This window comes from Zalophus californianus, chromosome 6 (assembly GCF_009762305.2).
Source record: "Zalophus californianus isolate mZalCal1 chromosome 6, mZalCal1.pri.v2, whole genome shotgun sequence".
NCBI classification, from domain to species: domain Eukaryota; kingdom Metazoa; phylum Chordata; class Mammalia; order Carnivora; family Otariidae; genus Zalophus; species Zalophus californianus.
In genome coordinates this window covers 63,396,751-63,421,967 of record NC_045600.1, presented here as the reverse complement: position 1 = coordinate 63,421,967, position 25,217 = coordinate 63,396,751, and the positions used below count along the sequence as shown (strand labels likewise).

Sequence of the window (25,217 nt, the reverse complement as noted above, 5' to 3'; positions counted from 1 at the left end):
TTATATAGTCTTCAATCTAGTGAGGGAGAAAGACAAAGACAGATAGATACATCCTTATGAAACGCAGGTAAAATTCGAGATAGAGTGTATTATGGGGGTACTTAGGAGGTCTGCCTAATCAGGGAGATGTATGGGGGGAGGGAATATCTTAGCTTTCATAAAAGGTGCATAGATATTAGCTATTAGAAAAAGGTTGGGTAGAGGGAAGGTAAGGATTTCAGCCACAAGACAGTAACTGTGTAGGGAGGGTGTGTGTGTATGCGTGCGAGTGTGTGTGTATTGAGAGTTACTATAAATAATAATTTGATGTCGTTGAAGCAGAAGGGCATGGAGCTCTTTCTTGACTCTGCTTGCTGGGATCAGGAGGGAATACTAAGCGAGTTCTCAGGGACTTCTACTCCTGTGGTAAAGTTCTAGAAGAGAGTCTCATTGGCCATATGCCAGGCTTCCTCTGGCGATGGGGAAATTTGGGCAATGTCTACAGATGTAGACATAATCAAGGTTTATGCCCTGTATCTAAGAATATGCAAGTAATTCACTCCTCACCATGCAAGGTTTTGGTGTAAATTTTACTCCCAAATACAAACAGGATATATAAGTAATTCCCAAGCACAATAGGCTGAACTAAATGAACTTTTAAATAGACAAAAGATTAAGTTTGGCAGGAAAGATGAGTCCATTTTCCTTCAGGAAAAGAAGCATCTCTGTATTGGTATGAAAAAACACACACAGATATGTATAAAGCATTGCCAAAGGGAAATGATTTTGACAAATGAAAACAAATATATCACTATTTAAACTATTGTTTGATTAAAGATCAAATTTGATTCTCTAAATTAATTAAGCAATAAGATACATTGAATGATTTTAACCGCCTGAGAAGGGTTATAATCACCCTGGATTTTACTGCTGCAGGATGATCTTCCTGGTTTTCTGTTGAGCACCATGCCAACAATATCGCTGTCACAGGCAGATGAACATAGATGCTTACTCATATTCTCTCTCTCTCTCTCTCTCTCTCTCTCACACACACACACACACACACACACACACACACACACACGCACACAATGACCATTTTGAATTTGCGCTCAATGGGTGTTTTTGGAATGTTGCTACATAAAATGTCTTCTTTTTGGTATACACCAGCCATAAAATGAAGTGCTATCTCTCATTTGTGCTAACGTTGAGAATGCTCTCACAGATAAATCACTAGGCAACCCAAAGAAACTTTATTTTCACCAAGAATTTCTACTTTCTTCCTCTGACTCTTGTCCTGTCTCAATCTAATGAATAGCTGATCGGTGTGCATTTCATGTTGTTTTTGCTTCGTCTTTGGTACTCTGATGTTATTATATACTAAGATCACAACACAACATGCAATCAAAAAGAGCAAGAAGTACGTGGCTACCTTCTGGATGACTGATATTCTGGGTACTATGCAATCATTAAAATAGGTCTTTCTGGGCTAAAAAAAAAAATCAAACCAGTAGAAATGTATTCACTGGAGTCACGATATTATACCCTTTTAATGTGCAAATACATTAAACTAATTTTAGACCTGGACAACCTTCCACTTGAGTGATCTAATGCTATCCATGCCAGTATCTAACAAAGGGCAAACCAGAGAGGCAGAAGCATACTTTCTGGGGAACTATTACTTCAAAGTTAACAATAAAGTCAACTAATAAAGATATGTATATGTGTATCTCCCTTCCATCTTAATTTTTGTACTGCTTTGGAGAGTTGATGAGGCCCGTTGAAGAGACAGAGAGTTGCTAGCAGGGACAATGGGAGGGTACCAAAGACAAATCTAATCTACTTCATTGTAATGGGCAGAGCTTAATACTTCTCTTTTAAAATTTATTCCTTTCTTCCTTTCTCCATCAACTTAACAAAGGATTTGAGTCAACTTACAAAAATATGTACAATAAATTAAGATAAATATTTGACTGAAGTAAGTTAAGCAAAAGTAAAATATGTGTAAGAAAACAAATGCAGGGGCACCTGGGTGGCTCTGTTGTTAAGCGTCTGCCTTCGGCTCAGGTCATGATCCCAGGGTCCTGGGATGGAGCCCCGTATCGGGCTCCCTGCTCCATGGGAAACCTGCTTCTCCCTCTCCCACTCCCCCTGCTTATGTTCCCTCTCTCGCTGTGTCTCTCTGTCAAATAAATAAATAAAATCTTTAAAAAAAAAAAAAAAGAAAACAAATGCATATTCTCTGCATGTCCTCAAGAGGGGTTGTGATTTGGCTCTCAATTTTCCATACCAAAGAAAAGAATAAAAATCTCCTCTATCAGAAAATTCATGGTGTCCTAAGATTAAAAATAATATAAATCGAGGGAAACACAACTTCTTATGCCATTGAGGCCTGAGGAATTTCTCCTGTAGTTCTTTAAGGAGAAGACTGGCATCTGTGATACTACATCCCTACAAGAGAAATGAAATTCCCAAGGCAGTTTTTAAATGTAGGCTGAAGAAGTGATGTCAAAGCATAATTCAGTAAGAGCATTTCTACAAGTAACTAAAACCTTGTAGTCTGAGCACAGCACTCTGTGGGCAGGCTCGGCCTTGATGGAGGAGACAAACAAAATCATTCTAGGTGGGCTCTCTATGTTAATTCTGCTACCAGGCTTTTGTTAGGGATTAGGAGGCAGAGAGTAATTTCCAAATTATTTACTTCCTGCCTTAACCCTAAGAGTAAATATTCTCTATTGCCTATTAAATCTTTGAGAACCAGTGAGGCCTAGGGTGGGGTAGTCCTTTGACAAAAGGGTAAGTTGCCCAACTCACCCCACTGTGCCAACAGATTGTGTAGATCCAGTTCCCTCTAACACACAACTGATGACATAGGAAGATTTATTCTTTTCTTTTTTTAAAATGACATCATCTCTTGCTTTGTATCCTCCATTTGTGTAAGAATCACTACTGAATGGTGAGCGCTGTGAATTGTGCAAGACTGTTGAATCACAGATCTGTACTTCTGAAACAAGTAATGCAACATATGTTAAGAAAAAAGAAAAAGAAGAAGATAGCAGGAGGGGAAGAATGAAGGGGACTAAGTCGGAGAGGGAGACGAACCATGAGAGACGATGGACTCTGAAAAACAAACAGGGTTCTAGAGGGGAGGAGGGTAGGGGGATGGGTTAGCCTGGTGATGGGTATTAAAGAGGGCACATTCTGCGTGGAGCACTGGGTGTTATGCACAAACAATGAATCATGGAACACTACATCAAAAACTAATGATGTAATGTATGGTGATTAACATAACAATAAAAAATTTAAAAAAAAAGAATCATTAGTGATTCTAAATTCTTCAGAATGTTTTCCAGCTCTTTGGCTAGAACTTAGTCCAGTGTATTATCTGGAAATTTAGATAAGGGTTTGACTAGGGCGCCTGGGTGGCTCAGTTGGTTAAGCGACTGCCTTCGGCTCAGGTCATGATCCTGGAGTCCCGGGATCGAGTCCCACATCGGGCTCCCTGCTCGGCAGGGAGTCTGCTTCTCCCTCTGACCCTCTTCCCTCTTGTGCTCTCTATCTCTCATTCTCTCTCTCTCAAATAAATAAATAAAATCTTTAAAAAAAAAAAAAAGAAGGTATATCCTGAGTTTTAGATAAGGGTTTGACTTCCTGACAGCCTAACAGAATCCTCCAAATACATCCAGAAATCTACATTGATATTTCTAATTGATATTTTCTAACCTTGGAGATTAGAATTTTGTTTTGCCCTATGGCTTTTGTTATAGTAACCACTGTTTATGGACAGGCCACCCATGAGTCCATGAGAAAGTAAGGCCAATCATTAACAAATTTGTAGAGTTGATTTTCTTTTTCTCAGGCATTTTCACATGTATGTGGGCGTAAATGAGAGTTGAGAAAATTACTGCTGGAAAGAACTCCATATTCCTTTTTATTTATTAATGGCAAAGGCAGGCTGCTTTTCTCATGAGGAAGTCGCTCATGAATTTTCATTCAAAATAGTAAATTAGTGTCCACACTTTAATATGTTTAGAGTGGAAAGGGATTCTACATGCAACTGGGCGTAGCAGATTCCATGTCTAGAAAGCTAAATTTTATTCTTTAATGATATTATGATTGGGGCAGGTGCCCCTGTTCCATCTCCCTTCTGGGCTTACATGCCACATGGAGTGAAGGGTGATGGGAAATTCGGATCTATGATTAGTCTTTTACTTCAGTAACATTCTTAAACCATATTTGTACAAGATTTTGTTACCACTCCCTTTAGTGTCTTTTTTGAAAAGCAGAGGCAAACTTCCTTGAGCAAATAATGTGAACAGTGAACGCTTAGTGAATATTTGGGGAAAGAATCAATATGCTAAAGAAGCTAGGAAAATTGGATCATTTCATAGAAGTCCCACTATAGACAAGCTGGTATTTCAGGAACCCGTCTTGTGTTTTTGGATGTGTTGGTGTGAAATAAACCATAAAGCATATGAAAGATGGAGTCTTAAATGCTCCCAAATATATGTTACTCAGACTTAGGTAGAAAAACTGCCAGGACTTTTTAGTGTTATCTTTTCTTCAACCAATAATTACTCTGTTTTGATGATTTCTTCATTTGGTTGTCTGTTTTAATCAAAATTCCTCAGTGGGCCAAGTTGAAACCTCATATATTCACACACACCTCCCATTGATTTCACTTGGGTGAAACTTTATCTTTTAAGCAAAGTTTAAGTTGAAATGTTGAGTTAATGATGCTCACTTTAAATACCAAAGGCTGAATGCATTTATGTATTCAAACACTTAGCTAGTCAAACATAACTCCCATCAGGGTTTAGAGGAAGGATTATTTCTTAAACTATGCTAGCCTTACAAATAATGTATTGCTATCCAATCTGCAGAAAAAGATACTGAATAAGCTTGTTAGTATTTTATTTCTGCAGTGAAGAGCCCTGGAATCTTTTTGTAACCTTGAAAAGATGGAGTAAAATGGTGGACAGGATGTTGGGAAATATTTTTGTCAATTACCGGGAGTAGTTAACCCAAACTTAGAAACAAACACTAAAGAAAAAGTTGCACATTTATTTCTCCATAGCTTTGTCTGCATCTCTATTAAATTCTCTGTGAAATAAACATTCATAATTCTGTACTTGTCTAACGAAGATGGACTTTGAGTTAGAAGGCTGTTTCTCCTCATTACATGCATAAGCTTTTCAACCTCCTAAAATGGGAATATTATACCTACAGCAGAATGTCCAACTCTTTTATTGTGACACATTTAAGATCGAGTATATGGCAATTTAAAAGAGAAGTATCCAAATGAGTACCATTTTGGTGATGTGTTTGCTTTATAACACTTTCCTAGAGTACATATGAGTTTGCTTTGTAATATTTTCAGAGAATATACCAGATTCATAGGTTACTGAAAAGATACGCTTTGAGATCTTTGAACATCGAACAGATTACATATTTGAGTGGATGAGTTAACACAAACTGAAACACAACCAACAGAGAAAATTTTATGAGGAAAATCCTTCCAAAAGAGTAGTTCCCATATTTATATCCCTTATAAGATTGTGAGCCACTTGCCACAATTTCAGTTGCCCCTCTCTCTCTTCTAAAAAGAAAGACTACTAGGGCCTTTGTCACCAAGAATTCAAAAAACAACCTCGTTCTGAATTCCGCTGATAGAATCAGCATATTCTTCAAAGGGATATAAAACTGTTAACTAGTTCTGTGCTACCCTTGATAAATTCACTCATCTATGATCCTCTCTGTTTTCCTGTATAGTAGCTGGCGCTTTGCCTGGAAGACTCTGTCTTTCACAAAATCACTTTAAAAACACTTCACACACCTTTGCAGGTAATGTAAGCATAAGAAAGTAAACTACTTTCTTACCTAAGAATTTTCCTGAAATAATGAGCACATTTAATTGCATTCATTTCAGAAGCTTTCGAAGAACCAACAAAGAAAGTCTAGTAATTTGTTTGTGATTAGCTATGAAGTTACATATTTGATTTTTCTAAATTTGGAAAGTTCTGAGGTCTTTTCTAAGCTGGGAATTAACACGTGGCCAAGAATCTGAAATCAGGCACAAATGCTTAAAATAAGTGTTTTTGTCTTCAGTATTAGGACCTTATGAGAATTGTTGTTTGGAAAATACTGCTGTCGATTCTATACTAATGAAGCAAAATATGAAACCAAAGCATTTACTGTAGCTAACAAACTCAAGCCTACATATTCTCAGCTAAAATGAAAAATAGACCAGACTGAAGAAAGAGTGAGTATCTATGTTAGGTTCATTTGCCTCTTGTGGGTCTTCTCTGTAGACTCCCTATAAAGAAAGCTGAGGTGCATTTAATTAGAAGAAATGGGTTTTTGTTCCAAGTCCCTTGCTAAGGGGAGTCATAGGAGGGAACAGCTCCGTAGATTTAAAGGAATGGTGAGGAGCCAGTGAAAAAATGTCCAGGGTTCTGAACATTTTACCATCCTGTATATATGTTTGGTTTATTTCAGTCTCCTTTAATTTTCAGTGTAGAAAAGGGGAAGAGGTGGAAGGAATGGGGGGGTGGGGCAACTCACCTTAATCAAGAAGCTACTGCACATAATCTTGAAGTAAACAAATGCACCATTATTGTGGACTCGAAGGCAACCCCCCACCCCTTCAGAGCCTATCCGTGTGGCACTGGTTGTGCTGGTGTTGGCATTTGGGGAGGAGACACTATTATCTCTACTGCGTGCTGCTCTTCTGAAGTCACTCCTGCCCGACTAAAGGTTTGTGGCTTCATGATCTACATTCACTCATCATCATTCACCAGGAGCTATGCTGAGCACTAGAGGTGCAAAGATAAGTTCACCTCTTACCCTTGACTTGTTTGCTCCAAATCAAAATTTCTTTTCTTCATACGCATATGGAAAAGAAAACAGGCCCCTTTATTTTCCTTGCTGATTGGTAATTTTTATGAAACACTGTAAACACATAATTTCCTGGTAAAGCAAGGGAAAAACCTTGCTTTAAGATCAGAGGCCAGGCTCTTCAACACAATGCTTGTAGCCTCCCCTAGTAAATGAATATCGTCATTGGGGAGCTACCTCTTGGGGTAAATGCTGTTTTTCAGATTTATTTCTCTCCCTTCTTTTTTCTAAGTTAGCATCTGGGTTTACATGACCTTGTGATTCTGGGGTGTGGTGAGTTCCCCTGGCTCACCGTGGCCCTTGGGTAGGGGCTGGCTGCGTTCGTTGAAATGGATCTTGCCCTTAATATTCCAAGGTTGTCTCCCACAGAGGGCTGTGGCCGTGTTGTTATCTCTTGGCTTGGTCAGGAGGTATTTCCTGCTGACTAAGCCTCAACCCAACCCTCACTGACTCTGCCAGCGTTCTGAGGTCTGGCTTCAGAGGTCCCCCTGCCTCTCCTTGGGGTCAGTGTGCCTTTGCTGCCATGGCAACACCTCTGTCAGGTTCACCAGGTGAACTCCCAGAAACCTCTTGGGGGGTGGGGAGCAAGAGAACAGTGTCCTCATCAAGGGGATAAAAGAACAGGTAGCAAAGGGAGTCCTGACCAAAGTTCTCTCTGACCGTAACATTCCCACTCCAGGTTACCGTGAAGTCTCTTCCCAGACTTCCTAGCAGGAAATGGAGCTGATATCCTGGTGCTTTTGACTTTCCTTTCAACCTGTCTCATGTACCTCCCCTCTGGGTCTTAGTTTAAGAGAGGGAAGGGTCCACAGCTTAGCATGAGCTCCTCTTGCCTTTATTTCTTCCTTATTTAAATCCACTGATATGGAAAGGGTGAGCTTTTCCCTTTATTTCTCCTTTGCTATTTCTACTATTCCCCAGAATCATACTTCCCTAATTTGGGGGGTGCGTTCCCCCTCTCCCCTGTCTTTTTTTTTAAGATTTTACTTATTTATTTGACAGAGAGATAGGGAGAGCCAGAGAGTACAAGCAGCAGGAGTGGCAGAGGGAGAGGGAGAAGGAGGCTCCCCGTGGAGCAGGGAGCCTGAGGCGGGGCTCCATCCCAGGACCCTGGGATCATGACCTGAGCCGAAGGCAGATGCTCAATGACTGAGCCACCCAGGTGCGCGTCCCCCCCCCCCCCCCGTCTTTATGGCTAAAATGTGGGAGGGTGCAAGGAGAGAGAAATGACCATAATTCAGGCAGTATTTCTAAACGATTGTCCCTGTCGTGTGAGCAAAGGCTTGTTAGTCATTCCTTATTAGTCGCTCACAGAGTTAATAAAGAAAACTTGGTGGTTTCTCTGTCCCTGTTATGGTGGTTTTTGTTTTTTAGTATTTTGAAATGGGATACTATTTCAGATTTCTCGTGTATGCTGGAATACTTTTCTATTTAAAGTGAGGCCTGTGACCAGCAGCGTTGCCCATTGCCAAGAATGCAGAATCTCAGGCCCCACCCTAAAATTACTGAATCAGAGCCTGCATTTCAACAAAATCCTCATCCCTGTCACATGCACATTAAATCTGAGAAACCCTGCTCTGGGCCACCATAGCCTTGCTGAAGTTTTTGGTCACATCACTGGTGCCCAGCATCAGCATTCAGTTAAACGTCAGTTCTGTGTGTCAGTCAATGGCGATCCTTGCCCCTGGATCCTTATGGTGTTAATCAATAATCTTTATAATTATGGTAAGGTAATTAAAATAAAACAGACAGTCCTAGATCTAGTCTCTTCTATCACCAGACACACCTTAAGTTTTCTTTGACAGATCAATTAAGATTAAATTGTAAATTATGACAAGTGGATGTTCATTTTCGCGGAAAGTAGCCATTTAATGTATAGAGACAGGAACAAGGTAATAATAAGATACTCACTTGATAAATCCAGATTCATTCTTGAGCCTGCTGCTTCATTGGCACTGATAGGGTTTTGCTCAGTTACAGTTTGACAAGGATGTGGGTTCCTTTTAGGGAGATGATTTTTTTAGGGGGAGGGACAAAGTCATAGTTTTTCATCCTGCACTTTCATTTTCTGATCACAGTGTTTTAGAAGAATCTGGGCTTTACTTATTCACCAGGCTTTCAATAGAGAATCACATTAATCCTTTTAAGCTCCTTATTCTAATGATTTATTTTGTTGAAAACCATAGTGATCCTCCTTTGAATTTTAATGATTGCTGGCTATTCAAAGATTCATTGTTTTGACTTCCTGTCCTTACCTTTGTTTCCTACACGTCTGTGGGGAACACCTGTCTAATACTGGATCTGCCCCTGGTTCTCCCCGGCTTACCAGAGTCACTCAAGCCTATCTCTGAGTGTTAAGCTGAAATGCTGGCTACTCATCCATGACAATAAATGTAGGATATATGTTTGCAGAGATAGGCAGATAGACAGCAGAGGGACAAATAAATGATTGAGTCATTTCCCAGTGAAAATGATATTTCAGATCTGATAATAAATTGTGTTCATTGTAGAGAAATTAGTTGAATTAGTATTCTTAATCATAAATGTATTTCAGATGCGACATCTGTGAAAATCTAGTGGACAAGAAAGAGGTTTGAATTTTGAAGGTGCTATTCTGACCCCAATTCTGGACCCATGTACCTTTCACAAGGCGCTGACCCTCCATTTCTTAGTCTGTTAAATATGGCGGTGCTCTCCGTCAAGGACAGAGTAGTAGTCATTTTGCTCAAGTGCTGCAAATCCTCAGAAAGGGTTAGTGAATGGAAATAGTCACGATATGTCTCAGGTATGAGCACTGGAATAACATGTTATGTTTTCAAAATCTAAGAAATGCTGTGTCACAGGCTTGAATTTCTATTTTGTCCACCGTGGAACCGCACAGAGAATTTTTGCCTTCTCTTTTTACAGGTATCACCTAGGAACATCATGGGTTTTCAAGAATATATTATTCTAATATGAGATTTTAACAACTACACTGTATTTATGCATAATACATTTTGTGCCTTATCTTCAGGCTTCTGGACTTTGATTCCGAATATCAGGAGCTCTGGGATTGGCTGATTGACATGGAGTCCCTCGTGATGGACAGCCACGACCTGATGATGTCAGAGGAGCAGCTGCAGCATCTTTACAAGGTTAGAGCTACCCTTCTTGCCTTTACCTTGCTGTGGAAGATCTGATTAGCCTGACAAGTCTCTCTCCCTCTCAGGATATCTTTGCGTTCATTGTATGTATCATGGTGTCTATTAGAATTCCCTTCCCTGTCCCCAAACTCATTTCCATCCCTTGTGTGCTGACAGGCTGCACCGACATCATAATTGCAAGAAAGTTCCCTTTATCACATTCTATTTGGTGTAATTCTATAGAAGGACAAAGATTTATCTCCAAGATGAATAGCAATAAATGAAACTGCATTAATAAATAGACTGAAACAAAATGAAGGATAAATGGACTGGTAACATTTAACAAAATGTGTTTTCATTGGGGCACTCAGGTGGATTCTGTCCACCCCTCAGATCTTTCCAGAGAAAAAAGAAATTTGCCTTCAGTTTGGCTTGCTTCTTCCAGGGTACAGGGCTCGTTCAATTTAATGTTTATTAGTGATACACAGAACAGACGTTGTCATATCAAGTCAGTACATTTGCGTGTAATTTAAGAAAACTCGCTTGGAACTCATATATTGATTGCAGGCAATCCATCTAATAACTATCTATATTGTTTTCCCGTGTCTGCTAATTCACCCTTAGCCTAATATGTTTTACCAATTCTACTTAAATAGTCTTAGAAGTTCTTTCAAAACAGCTATGTGATTTTGACTGAAAAAATGGTTGCAAGATTCACAGTGTCTGAAAAAGCTGTTGGGGAGGGTAGAGGGACTTTCCACTGAAATATCAGATTGCAGTAAATCTTCCTCATTTAGGCAATTTTTATTGGAGTAATTCTGACAGTTGTCATCCTTGAATTGCTTTGAGCATATGGCATATTTCAAAGAGCAGATTGTGAATCATAAAAAATAAAATTAATAACTAACCACAGAATCAGCAACAGTATAATGACAAGAAACAACTACCCTCTAGCTTTTAAAAATTTCTTATAGAATAAGAAGTACATTCAAGGTCAAATAAAAGTTGTCTTCTTTCTTCCTCATTTTTTTATCGTTTTAAGTTACCTTTCCTAAATATGTTATTTTAATTTTTACTTTCTCCAAAGAGAGATCTTTATTTATAATTTTAAGGGTCTGGTTGACTTTAATTAGTGTCCACTGAGAATCATCTTGGTTAAGAGAAGATATAAACTCCCCAGGGAGTCAGCAAATGGTAATATTTTATTCCCTAAAGAATTCTGTCCAACATTAATCGAGTTTGTTGACGATTAGCTATTTCCTGTATGGATAGCCGTCCACATTAACAACAGAACTATGCAGTATATCTTCTGGCATAACATGTCTGGAATAACAGTCTTCACCTAATGTAAACAAAGCGAGGTGATTTCACATTTCATGTCAGGATCAAGAATTATGTATGAAAAATGCCCATTAATCTTTATTAACTGATTGACATAAAAATACTAGTTTCATTCCTAATAAGTATTAAAAATCAAATGAAACAGAAAAAAAAAATACAAAAGTTAACTAACCATAAGCCGTTATCTCAGATTTTATTGCACTCATGATGCCAAATAACATTTCTTTTCTTCTTGATGCATTTTGCATTTTGCACATAAACCACTATTTTTTTTTCAGTAACAGTGCTATTCTTTGTCAAAATCACATCCATATAATTTACATCACAATTAATAGGAAATCAGTCTTCTTTTTCTTGTGGTTTCCTTATAAGTGCTCTGCCTAAGAATTCCCATTCTGTCATATTGAAGGCCATTATTCCACCCACTCAGTACTCCTGGATTATAGTATTTTCCCAAACATTTTCCATACTGGGGTTCTTCATTTGTGACTCATGTCCTGTCATCATCTTTCTGCTCTGAGGTACTCAACCCAGCTAAGTTCATGAGACTGGCCCTAACTTTGCATTTGGCTTATAAGCAAAATTGAAGATTGAGCTACACACCAAGGGCAAAAGCTACAGGTCTGTAGAATCTTTCTTTACACAAGCCCCCACATTATTTCAGAGGTTTAGAAACCTCCAAAGGAATCCTGAGGATATTGACTGAGGACTCATTTAGAACTTGGGGTGGCTCCCAAATTAGAAAAATTGATGGAAGAAAATTAATGTCAGGTCTTTGTCTAGAATCCTCAGGGATTCTCAGGTTAGGTCAACATTTTCCATGTCTCATTCCTCTGTTCTAATGTGCCTTTTCAGGAATCAACTGAACTGATGACCTGGGGCAGGGACGTTTGGAGCCTACTGATCACAAAGAACCCTGAGTAATAGCACTTCTCAGTTGGTCCCCAAGCCTTCCTCGGCTTTCAATACCATTTGAGACTTTAATCTTTAAATTTGTTGTCCCTGGAAGATACCAGTGCTCTGTCAGCATTTATCATCAAGGGCACCACTGACATTTGGGACAAAACCATTTTTTGTTGGCCAGTGGGACTCCCCCTTTCCCTGCAATGCCCCTGCGGGGCATTTACTACTCACATTCCCTAGTCATCGAGACCATTCAACAGGATGCCCAACCCATTTCACAGCATTCCCAGTCCAGCTCAACCTATGTACATCATCTTCCTTTCTTAAAATACTTCTATAACACTAAGAAAAATGCCTTGCTCTTGGATTTTATACGTTGTTAAGCAAAACACCTTACATAGCTGATACTGAATTAACAGTCATTGAGTTCAAAAATTAAGGATGAGTGCTCGCTTTGGCAGCACATATACTTAAAAATTAAGGGTGAGAATGAAGTTCATGATCGCCGGTATTAGTGTAAAGAATGAAGGTGAAACCTTTCAGAGAGACCTGCAGCTGAGTGATGGTAAAATCCCAGGGGCTGCAGACCAGAACGGAAGCATAATTCCTGTTACGGTAGAACTCAAAACCTTTTCTCTTCTCTCTTTGGGGGACTCCCTATATTTCATCACTCACCTCCTTTCCTGGAATAGATAGTCATGTCCAGATCCTGACTCATGACATGCATTACACATACTTAGGTTGATCCCCAAAGTCCACATTTGGAAATGTTGGTTTAGAGAAAGTATAATAAGATGCTAGTCAATGTGGGTGGGTGAAGATTTTTTTAGCCCTTTCCACATCAGGCACTACTTGCCTGACTTTACCTATTTATTTTATATTCTAGTCTCTGCTAGAAAATCATCTGGCCTTAACTCCTAGCTATGCAACTATAGATAAATACCTTAGACTATTCACTCAGCAGACCTCCTGAGTTGAGCACCTATTGTGATATGTTGGTTACCCCAAACCAGCAAAATACCACAGGGACTTCTTAAAGGAAAAGAGTTAGATTTAACAGGCAAAGAGTACATTGACACCACCTGACATAATTTAGAACCTTAACATTGCGATGGGCTACAAAGTAGATTTTCTGTGTAAACCATTTCTTGTTATTTTCTGATCATTAGGAATTTAAGACCATTTTCTTTCTAATTAATTTTCAACAGCAGGGTCTTAAGAGCAACCTGATTCGTAGTTAAAAATGACCACTTCCTTAAAAATATTTTCTCCTTGTTTTGAGATAGTGAGCCATCCTGCCAGTGTCTTTCCTTCGCCCGTCTTTGCCTGGCCCACTTGCCCAACATCTGAGCAGGGACCTTCTGTAGCTCTTTTCTAATACACACTGGCAGTATTGTCAGCCTAGAAAACACAAACGTAGTTCTTTCTTGTTTTTTCTTCCTCAATCTGAGAATCACCTCCAAGGAGAATCTGCTCCCACTCTCTCACTTTCTTTTTCTTCATGCCTCCTACCTTCCTAAGTAGGACAATTTAATTTGTCAGAAGTAACCACCATGATTTTGAAAGTTCAGCTCCTATTTGGACTGGCGTTACGAAGCCAGAATTCATAATCACAGGGAGCTGTCACTCTCCTGGTCTGCATGTGCATTAACTATTAATGGAGAAATATTTAAAACCCACTTGCAAAGGAAAAGCTCCATTTTTTTTCAATTCTACAGATCAAAGGTGGCATTATTCTTGGGCTCAGGGAAGCTCAAGACACCTCCTCCCCCGTCCTATGAATTTCATAGACTGAGTGACCTAGAAGCACCTCCAGGATCAGGGAGACTGTTGCTGAGGCTGCTGCTGCTCCTGTCCCGCCCTGGGCGCCAGACACAGCTGACTGCAGACTGCTGTGAGGCTGTGCCCGGTCAGGGGCTCCTTCCCTTTCTGCAGAGCCCTTGCCCTTCCCGTGCCCATTCTCTGCCACCTACACAGCACAGATGACAGAGCCCCTAGTGATCCTGGATTGGTGTGGGGTTCCAGAGTCCAAGGGTTAATTTCGAGGGCCAAATTCAAAAGTTGCAGTCTGGTGATTACTGTTATACTTGAATAAGAGCTGTTTTCAGAGAGTGTGAAGCTCACGAAAACACCACATTTATAGATTTGTTCCTTGAGAGGATAGCTTAGCTGCTCCTCATCAATAAAATATTAGCTTATTTGATTTCTAAGGGGTTAAAATAACGCAGCTGAAAAATTATATAACATTAGTACCCATTTTAACTAAGACCCTTAATTTACACCGAAGATTTTATATTTCATTGTGAGGGTTAGTTCCTCTCATATAGTTCTGCTTTTATGGGAAAAATGCAAGTGTCCTCTATCTTTCTCTGTTGGTATAAGTATTAAACAAATATGTCCGGTGTGCAAATGGAAAAGGACCGTTCATTTTTGCATAACACAATGCTCACTAAACAGACTAATTCGATTTTTTACTCTGCTCTGGATTTGAGGTCGCTTATAAGAATTCACAGGAAACATTTAAAAATATTTTTAATACATGAATACAAATCAGAATTGGGGAAAATATACATAAACTAGTCTCTTTCAGTGAGAAGAGTTAATATGCAGGCGTATAGACTGTATGGACCTATGCACTTACTAAAGATGCTAAAATTACACGTTGGGTTTCCTGGTAGTAAAAGCAAAGAAGGAAATGTGCTCAGTTGCAAAATTTACATTTACCATGAGAAAAAAATTACACTTTATTTTGATACTTAGATATGAAAACACTTTCTATTAGGTTTTTTTTTTTAATGTAAGGGATTAGAACGGCATGGTAGAGAAATGTCTAACCACAATATTTCTTTTTTTAAATTTTTTTTATTTTATTATGTTATGTTAATAACCTTACATCATTAGTTTTTGATGTAGTGTTCCATGATTCATTGTTTGCGTATAACACCCAGTGCTCCGTGCAGTACGTGCTCTAATACCCATCACCAGGCTAACCCATCCCTCCACCCCCCTCCCCTCTAGAACCCTCAGTTTGTTTCTCAGAGTCCATAGTCTCTCATGGTTCGTCTCCCCCTTCGATTCCCCCCCCTTCATTTTTCCCTTCCTGCTATCTTCTTCTTCTTCCTTTTTTTTTTTTTTTAACATATAATGAATTGTTTGTTTCAGAGAGGTACAGGTCTGTGATTGTATCATATGACCTCACTGATACGAGGAATTCTTAATCTCAGGAAACAAACTGAGGGTTGCTGGAGTGGTGGGGGGTGGGAGGGATGGGGTGGCTGGGTGATAGACATTGGGGAGGGTATGTGCTATGGTGAGCGCTGTGAATTGTGTGAGACTGTTGAATCACAGACCTGTACCCCTGAAACAAATAACCACAATATTTCTTACAAGTAAGTTTCTAATCATAATACTTTTAACAAGTGAATTAATTATTTTCCTCTAACTCAATTTGCCAGCTAATGTTTACAGACTTTGAGCACAGCTCTCACCCATCCAGAGGTGGTTCCTTTCAATGACAGTTTGGCCAGGTAGGATTAATAAGAGAAGACATCAATATTATGTATTTGAAAAGAAGAGGATATTAGGAAATTGAGGGAGAAATACAAGCCTTGAAGAGAAAGAAAAACAGTTGAAATTAGTTAATATACAACTAACCAAACAAAAATGAGTAACCTAAAACAATTAAAAACAAAAAGAGTAAATTAAAATCATGGGTGGATGAATGAATAAGAAAATGCTAAAAAACAAATATAAACAAATAAAAAGAGAACTAAACACTGAAAGAATTGTTTTAGAAAAAAACAGGTAAGAGAAAGGGATACATTTTAAAGGAGAAAATGTCACTGTTAGAGAATTTGGGTACATATTAAAAAATAAGGATTATGACTTTTTAAAAGAAACGAGTATGGAATAGGATTAGAAATTCTGGGGAATAAGAAACAGTGTAAAAGAAGAAAAATGGGGCATAGTTGTTATTTTATAACTATTGATGCCAAAATGATGTTGTCATGGCTATGAACTGATCACAGAAAACAGATTAATCCCACTACCCCTATATTTTATAAATTCACAAATTTCAACCCTCTACAATAGTTCTCTTTCATTTTGTTCTGGACCAGATTGATCTAAATAATTACAGATGTGGCCTGATACCTTTATGACTAAACTTAAGCTCCTAAAAATGTAATACTAGGCTGGTTCATAATCCAGGTTGTAGTAGCTGGGCTTAAAATAGAAGAAAATCCATTACCTTTTTAAAAAAATTTTTTTTAAAAAATTTACATGTTGGTGTACAGAATAGAAGTATGTGTCAAAAAATTAAATTCTGGGGGTGCCAGGGTGGCTTGGTCAGTTAAGCATCTGACTCTTGATTTCGGCTCAGGCCATGATCTCAGGGTCCTGGGATCGAGCCCCATGTCTGGCTCCATGCTCAGCAGAGAGTCTGCTTGAGGATTTCTCTCCCTCTCCCTCCACCCCTCCCCCTGCCTGTGTTCTTTCTGTCTGTCTGTGTCTCTCTCTTAAATAAATTAATCTTTTTAAAAAATTAAATTCTGTTAATTAGGCCTTAGGTTGGAATTTCAGTACCAAAATGAAGCAAATTACTAGTTATTGAAGCAGTCAAGGTAAAAATGTACCAGATATATCAGGCATAAGAACCTAATGATAATTTTTTACCTCTTTCTCAGTAGATTAATTGTAGAGCTTAATTGTATGTTAGATTAAAACTCCATTAAGATAAGAAGAATATGCTTAAAATCATTATAATATTTCAAATAACATTATCTAGTCCTTTTAAAAGTGATCAGAATAGGAAAATCTAGGCTGCCTCCACTGCTCTGTGGAAATGAATTTGTTGTTCTGTTTTTATTAGAGCTACAAAGTCCTAGATTAACTGTCATCCTAATGTGAGCTTTGATGAATCCATGTTTGCTTATGAAGACAACTACATATATTTTTCTTTTCTTTCTTGAGAGAGGACAAAACTCACCCTGAAAATGCTTAGAAGAAAAAGTAGCTGGATGTGGTTTCTGAACAGTATAGGAAACGCCGTTTTTGCTGGAGCTTATAATGCCTATTTGAATCTCTTTTTTAAGAGGGGAAAAAAAAAAAGAGAGAAGGATGTTAAGAGAATAGTATGCCAAGAAATAGTTGGCTGTGTGTGCAGAGGGGCAAGGAAGGGAAGGCCCTCCAGCAGTTTTTGTGAGCTACTGTCCGGAAGGTGCGTTGGCTCTCTGGGCCGCCCCTGCTGTATTGTGCGGCTCCCTCTCTCCCTGGCCTGGCCTGCTCTGGCCTAGAGTGGATCAAACAAGCCGTGGGGAAAGTTCCCCTCATTTGCATCACTTCTAGACAGCCCTGTCGTACTCTTTGCTGACAGGAAATCACTGTCTTTGTCACCTTTTCTCAGGGCCCTCCTTTTGGCAGAGATGGGCCATGTGACCACGCTTAATCACAACAACAGGGCTGGCTCAGGACTCAATGACATGTTTTCCTCAGCACTTCAATAAATGGGGTAGAGGAGTCAGGAGGAAATGACTACATTAATTTTAAAGTGAAAAGATAATTAACACTTGAAGGACTAATGCTACAACCTATGGAATTATTATTCAAATTGAAGTTAATTTATCAAAAACTCGTGAAAACTATCTCCCCTAATGCAACTGTTTAAAAAAATAAACCTTGAATAGTAAGAGTTGGGCGTGTTGGAGGGAGAGTGGGAAGAAGGCGGGGAGAGAGAGGGGCTTTGGTTGGAGAGGGAGAGAGAAAAGGGGGGAGAGAAAGAGGCAAATCATAGCAGGCAGAAGCTGTGTTTGAAAAAGCAACTTAAATGGGCTAAAACTTCAACATTTGGGACTGAAGGCTGGAGCATGTAAAACGCTTACTTAGATGATATGAATAGGACACTGGCAAACAAAAGCAGCAGTGTGCTCCTAGAAAACTGTGCTTAAAGGAGTTTCCTTGGCAACAGAAATGCAGTTCCAAAAGTAGACAGAACTTTCCTCAGAAAACATACTATTAATAACAACCTTCCGGAACAACTTGGAACAATTTGACGACTTGGCAATAATAATGCCAAGTGTTCTGCAAATTAATCTAACACATAACAGTTATGTTTCCCTTGCCCGTAATTCTGCTGGACCCCACCAAGAACTCCTTGCTTTTCGGTGGCACAAATGTGAAAAATATTTCTAAATGTTGTCATGGAAAAAGAAAACCCAAAGAAATGCTAGTGGCCAGCAGTGGCCAGGGATTGTGTTCAGCCTTTTGGAACCCACAAGAGAATTTAATGAGATGAGTTTATTCCAATTAAAGCCACTGCGTTTAGTATCTCATCCCAGCAAAGATGTTTCCATGAACAAAACTTGTTCAAGGGTTAACAGCCTGAGAGTTGCTGCAATGTGAAGCACATCTTGAGGCCACTGGTTATATAAATGCAACACTTCACTAAATACGTGCTGGGTGTTATTTTTAAAAGCGTCATCATTTCTTGTCAGCCCAGCGAATAAACTAATCTTGGATCTACTTGGCCAATAGGAATCATTTGAATTCTCCTGAAGGCAATACGTTTGCCAGCCAAGAAAGGTATAGTGTTCCCCTCCTCTGACCTTTCTTGAATCCTTGGATCTAAAGGTTACAAGTAATCAATATCTCATTGCGCGGCTTGGTTTCGGGGTAACAAGTAATAACCATCATGTTAAAATCCAAATGATTACAGATAGCACTTTAATGAGTTGACCTGTTTGGGAGCTTTTATTAATTGCAATCAGGATATAATCATTTGAGTTTGCTAATAAAATTTTGGATTAAATTGCAAAAATTTCAGCCTTTAACTTTTGAAAAATGACTTTTGGTTAATTAGATGTGAATGTGCAGTGTTTCCCTCCTGTGTTAAGCTGAGAGATTTGGCTTTTACCCCACATATTTAGAGATTTCTTTCTGGTTTTTATAACATAAATTAGAGGAACACTTAAACTACTTATAAGAAAGGGTGTTTGTTAGGTTCACTACCACCTTTGGCTCCAGATCTGCTCGATACTCTGTGGTATGTTTTAGGTCAGTGAGTCCATGGAAATGTCCCTCACCTACTTTTTAGCATTGCCTATTTTTAAATTACTTATCTTTAGTGGTTATATTCATATTTGGGCTAATGTGCTTTGTAGCTAGAAAAAAAAGACATAGGATGTGTGATTACACTTTACATGGTATGAACTGGGAGTTATTTTGTTGGAAAAAAAAAGGACTACCAAAGTTTAAAGATGAAAACCAAGTATTATCATTGACAAAAGGGTCTTGATATAAAAAGGATAAATGTTAGGTTTAATGTTCCATGTAATTACATCAGGAGGGTACTGGTGGTCATAACTATAACTGCCTGTATGGGGAAGGCATTGGTTATCCTAACTACATCATAATTACGACACTAAATCACATGACTTACAACATAAGTTATATCATAACATAACCAAGTATGTAAGATATACTATTGAATCCATATATTTTGTCCTTATGATTATTCTAGTTTTTACAATTTATTCCTAAAACAGGAAGGTAGGGCTAGAAGAGTACCTAGATAGTATTTTGTTTATTTCCAAAAAATTCCTGGTGCTCTCGTTGGCAGCACATATACTAAAATTGGAATGACAGAGAGAAAATTAGCATGGCCCCTGCGCAAGGATGAAATGCAAATTCATGAAGCGTTCCATATTTTAAAAAAAGAAAAAAAAGCAGCCCTGGTACCTGTTCAGAATAGTCTGGAAAACCCTGGGTGGGAAAAGCTCAACCATAATACTTTCTCAGATGAACCCATTTACCTCCTTTTTTCTTGTCCTTATCTCACTACCATGTCTAACTTTAGAATGAGGTAGATTTGTGGTTGTCCAAGGGACATCATTTTTAGAGTATTAGGAATTCCCCAACCCAGCTGTTTCCATCACTAAATGTCCATACTGCCTTAAATCCCATCCTTAAGATTCATTTCTTTGAGATAAAAAGAACGCACTCTACTGGAGGCAGATATTCTCAGGGGCTAGGAGAATAATACTGAATTAAATGCCAATTTTAACATTTCGTTCAAATGAAAGGGCACTAGGAAGGGAAGATGGAATTGGTAGAGAGAAGGAATCTAGAAAAGGGAAGTGTGTGTGTGGGTGGGGTATGAGGTAGAAGTAGGATGGAGGGAGATAAGAACTAAATTGGTCAAATCTTACTGTTTGATTGTGTTACACATGATCTTATTTAATGCTCTCACAATGATCCTGAATTATTTTCCCCATTTCATTGATACGAGCCTGAAACACAGAGAGGTTAAGTGACTGGCCTCAAAGAACCAGTTTCTCAGGTTAGGCTAAGGTTTGCCGAGATTCCAAACAACCCCTAAATCTCCAAGATTTAAAGTTACAAAGATTTATTGCTCACACATACTACACATCCATCACAGGTTGGCTATGGGCTCTGCTTGGCATTGTTCTTACTCGAGGACTCAGACTAATGAACCAGCCACCCTCTTAAATATTCCCTCAATGTGGCAAAGGGAGAAGAGAGTTCTGGAGGGTCACCCTCTTCACATTAAACCTTCTACTTGGAAGGGTAACACATAACTTCCTCTCCAAATCATTGACCAGAACTAATCACATGGCCCCACCTAACTCCAAAGCTGATGGGGAAATGCATCCCTACTATATGCCAGAAAGGCAGAAAGCTAGAAATAGTTGTTGCTATTACCAGTAGCTACCACAAGAAATAAGTCAATAAATCAGAGTTTGAACCCAATCTGGTTGACTTTAATGCCCACAATCTTTCACATGCTACTTGCCTACTCACTATTGCCCCATATCTTCTTCTCTACAATCGGCACAATTCTTGCAAGTGCATTTTCCTCCCTCTGCATGAGCTTCTTGTGCCAGAGAGAAAGAAGTTCCTATATATTAAATGGAACATCAGCAGAGAAAACATGATGGACTTGGGTTTGCTCTTTAGCCAATCATCAGGCTGTTCTGTGAAAACCTTCAAACTTTCTTAAGCACCTCAGCACCCTAAGAGAGTGTTGCCATGTGGAGCCTCACAGGAATCTCCTGTGTTTTGTCAGATTCAGGAAAGCTAAGGCTGAAAATATTTATGTATTTTTTGGGTGGGGGGAGATGCACTAAAGACAGCATTGCCCTAAGGAAGATTCAACCTCATGGATCCTGTTATTGCCAAAGGAAGTTACTGAAGAAGGGTCCCCATGGAGAGATACTCTAGAGGAATATCATTTGCAGAAAAACCATTTTCCAGTCCTGTCAAGGAGGCAATTTCAGTTCTCAGAAACAAGGGCATTCCCAAGCATATTTTTAATAAAGTTGGCATTTGCGAAGCTCATACATTCTTAAACTAGGCACTTCTGCGACACTCTGTACCTAATGAGGCACACTGGGGTAAGCTAAGAGGGAAGCAGTGGTCTTCCTGCTGAACCTTCGTTCATTTACATAAGACACAAAACATAAACATACACACACACACACGCATGCTCATGCACACACACACATACATACACTCACCCACATACGCATTTTCTTTTACTGAAGCCAGGAAAGAGTCAAGCTGGCTAATGCTTCTGGGGTTGAGTCTAATTTTTCTTCTAAACTTTTTTAGACCACAGTGCCTTTCTCCAGAAGGACATCTGTATGTCCCTGTAACTCCTCTGAACTTACTATTTCAGCTGCTTTCCTAAGTAATTGATTCTACATGCTCATTGACATTGGCTTAAAGAAAATTTGTGATTCGTGATATTTCCCTTGTCATCTCATTTTATCCATTGAAAACTAGGAAGTTTGTGGAAGGGATACATGTACACACGTGATTATGCACACACATTGATGTGTGTTGACACATATATACACATATACAAAGTATTAACTCATTTAGTTAAAAAAATCTTTCATAAGGATTGAATTTGGATGAAACCAGATTCCTTGGACCAAATATGCTGGTAGTCCCAAGACATTTAAATCATGCATATGTAAATAACTCTACAAACTTCCTTCATATATGCCAAGTTTCAGTTTGGAGCTCATTTCTATGTTATAAGTCTTGGCATATTCAATCTTGCTACCTTCATTATAATAGTTTTACTCTGTCAGGATTCATAGGTGCCTCCCTAAGAGAGCCCTCCTTGAGAATAATTTAGCCATGAGTACTTCGTTATAATTAAATGCATACTTTTTGATAGTGATGGTAGGTTTGGACTTTGTGGACCAAATGTGAGAATGAATGATTATAATTTTTGTTAGACTCCACACTCCAGGAGGGCAAGTTTCGTGTCTGTGTTGTTTATTGCCATATTTCCACCGCCTAGTGCCATACCTGGCACATAATAGAAACCCAATAAATACATATTGAGAAACACTTTTCAAATAGATTTATTTAATCAGCTATTAATTAAATCCTACTGATCAGAACTATGCTATCAATTCATTACTTTTGCAAGAAAACAACCCTATTTTCATGCTGTGGTCATTCAGTCTGAAACTTCATGGCCTTCTCTTATATTGGATATAAAAACAAAACCAACAATCTCTCTCCTTTAAAAATGGAAGTGTGTTAAGTGCAGTTCTTAATACTCAGGGTATTCAGACTTGGCCAGGTTGGTGTCAGGGAGAAAGAGAGGAAAAGAAAGAGGGAGGGAGGAAGGGAAGGATCATGATGCCCGTGTCTGAGACAAATGGTACAAAAATGTTTAACGAATCACCATAATTCTGTGGCTAATCTGCAAAACCTCTCAAACTGTTCTATTTGTTGGTGCATTCTCGATTATGTGGACAGTATAATTACTTATACATATAACTAATAACATGTACCCTGCAAATGTAAAACCTAAAAATAGAACAATACATGCAGGTGAACGTGGACAGTCTTTAGACATGGTAGGACTATCAGCACATTTTTTTTTCTTGTACCATAGTGAATGGGAGAGTTTATTGACATATTTGTTGTAGAAAATTAGGTTTGACCTCAGAGGAGTATGTATGTCTAAAAAAGTAGTCATGAGAGAGGTGAGAAAAAAAATAAGAAGAAATCCAAGTCCATCGTGATGAGGGTGGATGGATGGTGTATAAAAGACTGACTCCTCTTTCCAAAGCTACAGCTAGCTAATTCAGAATATGCAACTTAAAAAATTAAGGCTGACCGCTGTAAGGTCAGGAGAAAGCCAAATGTAATTTTGAAACTTTCTCCCACTCTTTCATTTAAAAAAAAAGTCACCCTTTGTTCATAGTTTTTAAAAATAATCCTCATATATGGTCATTTATATTTTTAACTTAGCCATTAATTGTGAGCTTCAATGATTTTATGCAATTAAGACAAAGCTAAAAGATGTACCATTTTTAAAATTAGAATTTGATAAAGATTTGTGATGAATTCACCTCTTGCCCCTATTTAGGTCCTTGACATCCATTTGGGTTCACTGTCTTCCCATTGAACTTTGTCCTTCCTCCTCAGCTTTCCTTGGCTGGGACATGTTGAGATTTGAAAATATGTGTGAAGAACATTCCTCTCTGTGTGCTTTTTCTCTCTTCTTCCTCAGTCTCTTCTGCCTGCTGATGCTAAAGATCCATTCGGTGAATCACTGGATTTCGTACAAGCCATGAACAAAAATCCTCATGTTCATTAAAACTTAAGTATAAATGAATCTCTAGAGTTGAGCTAATTGAATTCTTTTTCTGCAGCATGGGAATATAGCAAAATAACTCAAAGTTGGCTAGCATTTTATAATCCATGTTTTGATGATAGTTTAAGAGGCTCCGTCCGTCCAAGTTTGGGTTAGAAAAAGAGATGAAGTATGGAAACACTGTCAGAAGCCTTTTCTGTTTACAAAAAGATCCAGGGATACCATGAGTAATGCCAGAAATCTCATGTGACAGCCAGCTCTTGTGGGATTTTTTGAGCTCACCAAGTTCAGGAAATAGACAGTTCCAGAAAGCTGATTGGAGTTCAAAGATTTTTTTAAAAAAATTAACTGAAGTGAATAATTGTGTTCTCTGTCCATTGTCCAACACTGCTGCTCAGACCTGTGCTCTGCTGGGGGTGTACATCTCCCTGGGGCTAGGTAATATCTATCAGGCACTCAAATACTTTCTGATTTAAATTGCCTGCTTAATGAGTGTTTTCTCCTGAATCTTCCAGAGTGAATCTCTTAGAGATTTTATACAGTTATTTATTTCCATGGGAAGTGAGAATTTTACCTGGAGTTTCAGGACTGCAAGTGACCTCATAAGGACCTTCATTTCATTTCCTCTCTTTCAAGGATTGTTTTTATCCATTCCAGATAGGAGAGAATTTGTCCTCCATTAAAGATCTTTCCAGGGGGAATTCCACAGCCTCCCATTAAACTGTTTAACAACTCTCCCTTCCCTGAAAGTCTTCCTCTATCTAGTGTAAATCCCTTCTGTTGTTAGATTTAATTGTCATATCGGCCAGAATCCATGCTCGGTAATTAAACCTCTTCTCTCTGTTTTCTATATAGTCACATTTCTCAGGCTTTTGCAGGTTTCTTTTCAAGTTAAAAAATCTTTTAAAAGTCCTTTATATCAGTTTTGTCTATACTCTAACTGAAACCACTTCTATCCTCTGTTGTAGGAGAAAATATGCTAATACTGAGATAGTGCTGGTAAATCCATATATTTGAGGGGCTTTACCAAGCTCCACGGATTTCTCCATCAGGTTTTTCAACTGTCTCTTATTAACAGTTAATAAAATAGTTCATGGATGGTTTGGAAGAGGAATATGGCTTATCTGAGATAGCATGACTTACATCATATACCTAAAAAAAAAAGTTTGAAAAGGAAGAGAAAATGATATAAAATGGGCTAAAAAAAATCTTCCTCCCATTTAGGGACAGAACTGCTTCTTCTCCCAGTGGATGCGTAATATATTATTTATGTAAGAGTGAGCATCATGTTTTTGGCTCATATTCTATTTGGAGCATATACAGTATGACAGTTT

General features: G+C 38.6%; 1 protein-coding gene and 1 non-coding gene across 6 annotated transcripts in view; both read left to right on the top strand.

Moving 5' to 3' along the window:
- Positions 1-25,217, top strand: part of AKAP6 (A-kinase anchoring protein 6) — a 503,914-nt gene that overhangs the window by 368,141 nt on the left and 110,556 nt on the right. For all 5 annotated transcript variants that reach the window (XM_027570975.2, XM_027570977.2, XM_027570978.2 and 2 more), the window contains one exon: positions 9,890-10,010. In XM_027570975.2, coding sequence (XP_027426776.1) covers positions 9,890-10,010 — 121 coding nt within the window. The remainder of the gene's footprint in view (positions 1-9,889; positions 10,011-25,217) is intronic.
- On the top strand, positions 19,842-19,948 carry LOC113910603. The gene has a single exon (XR_003516116.1). It is a non-coding gene; the product is annotated as a U6 spliceosomal RNA (small nuclear RNA).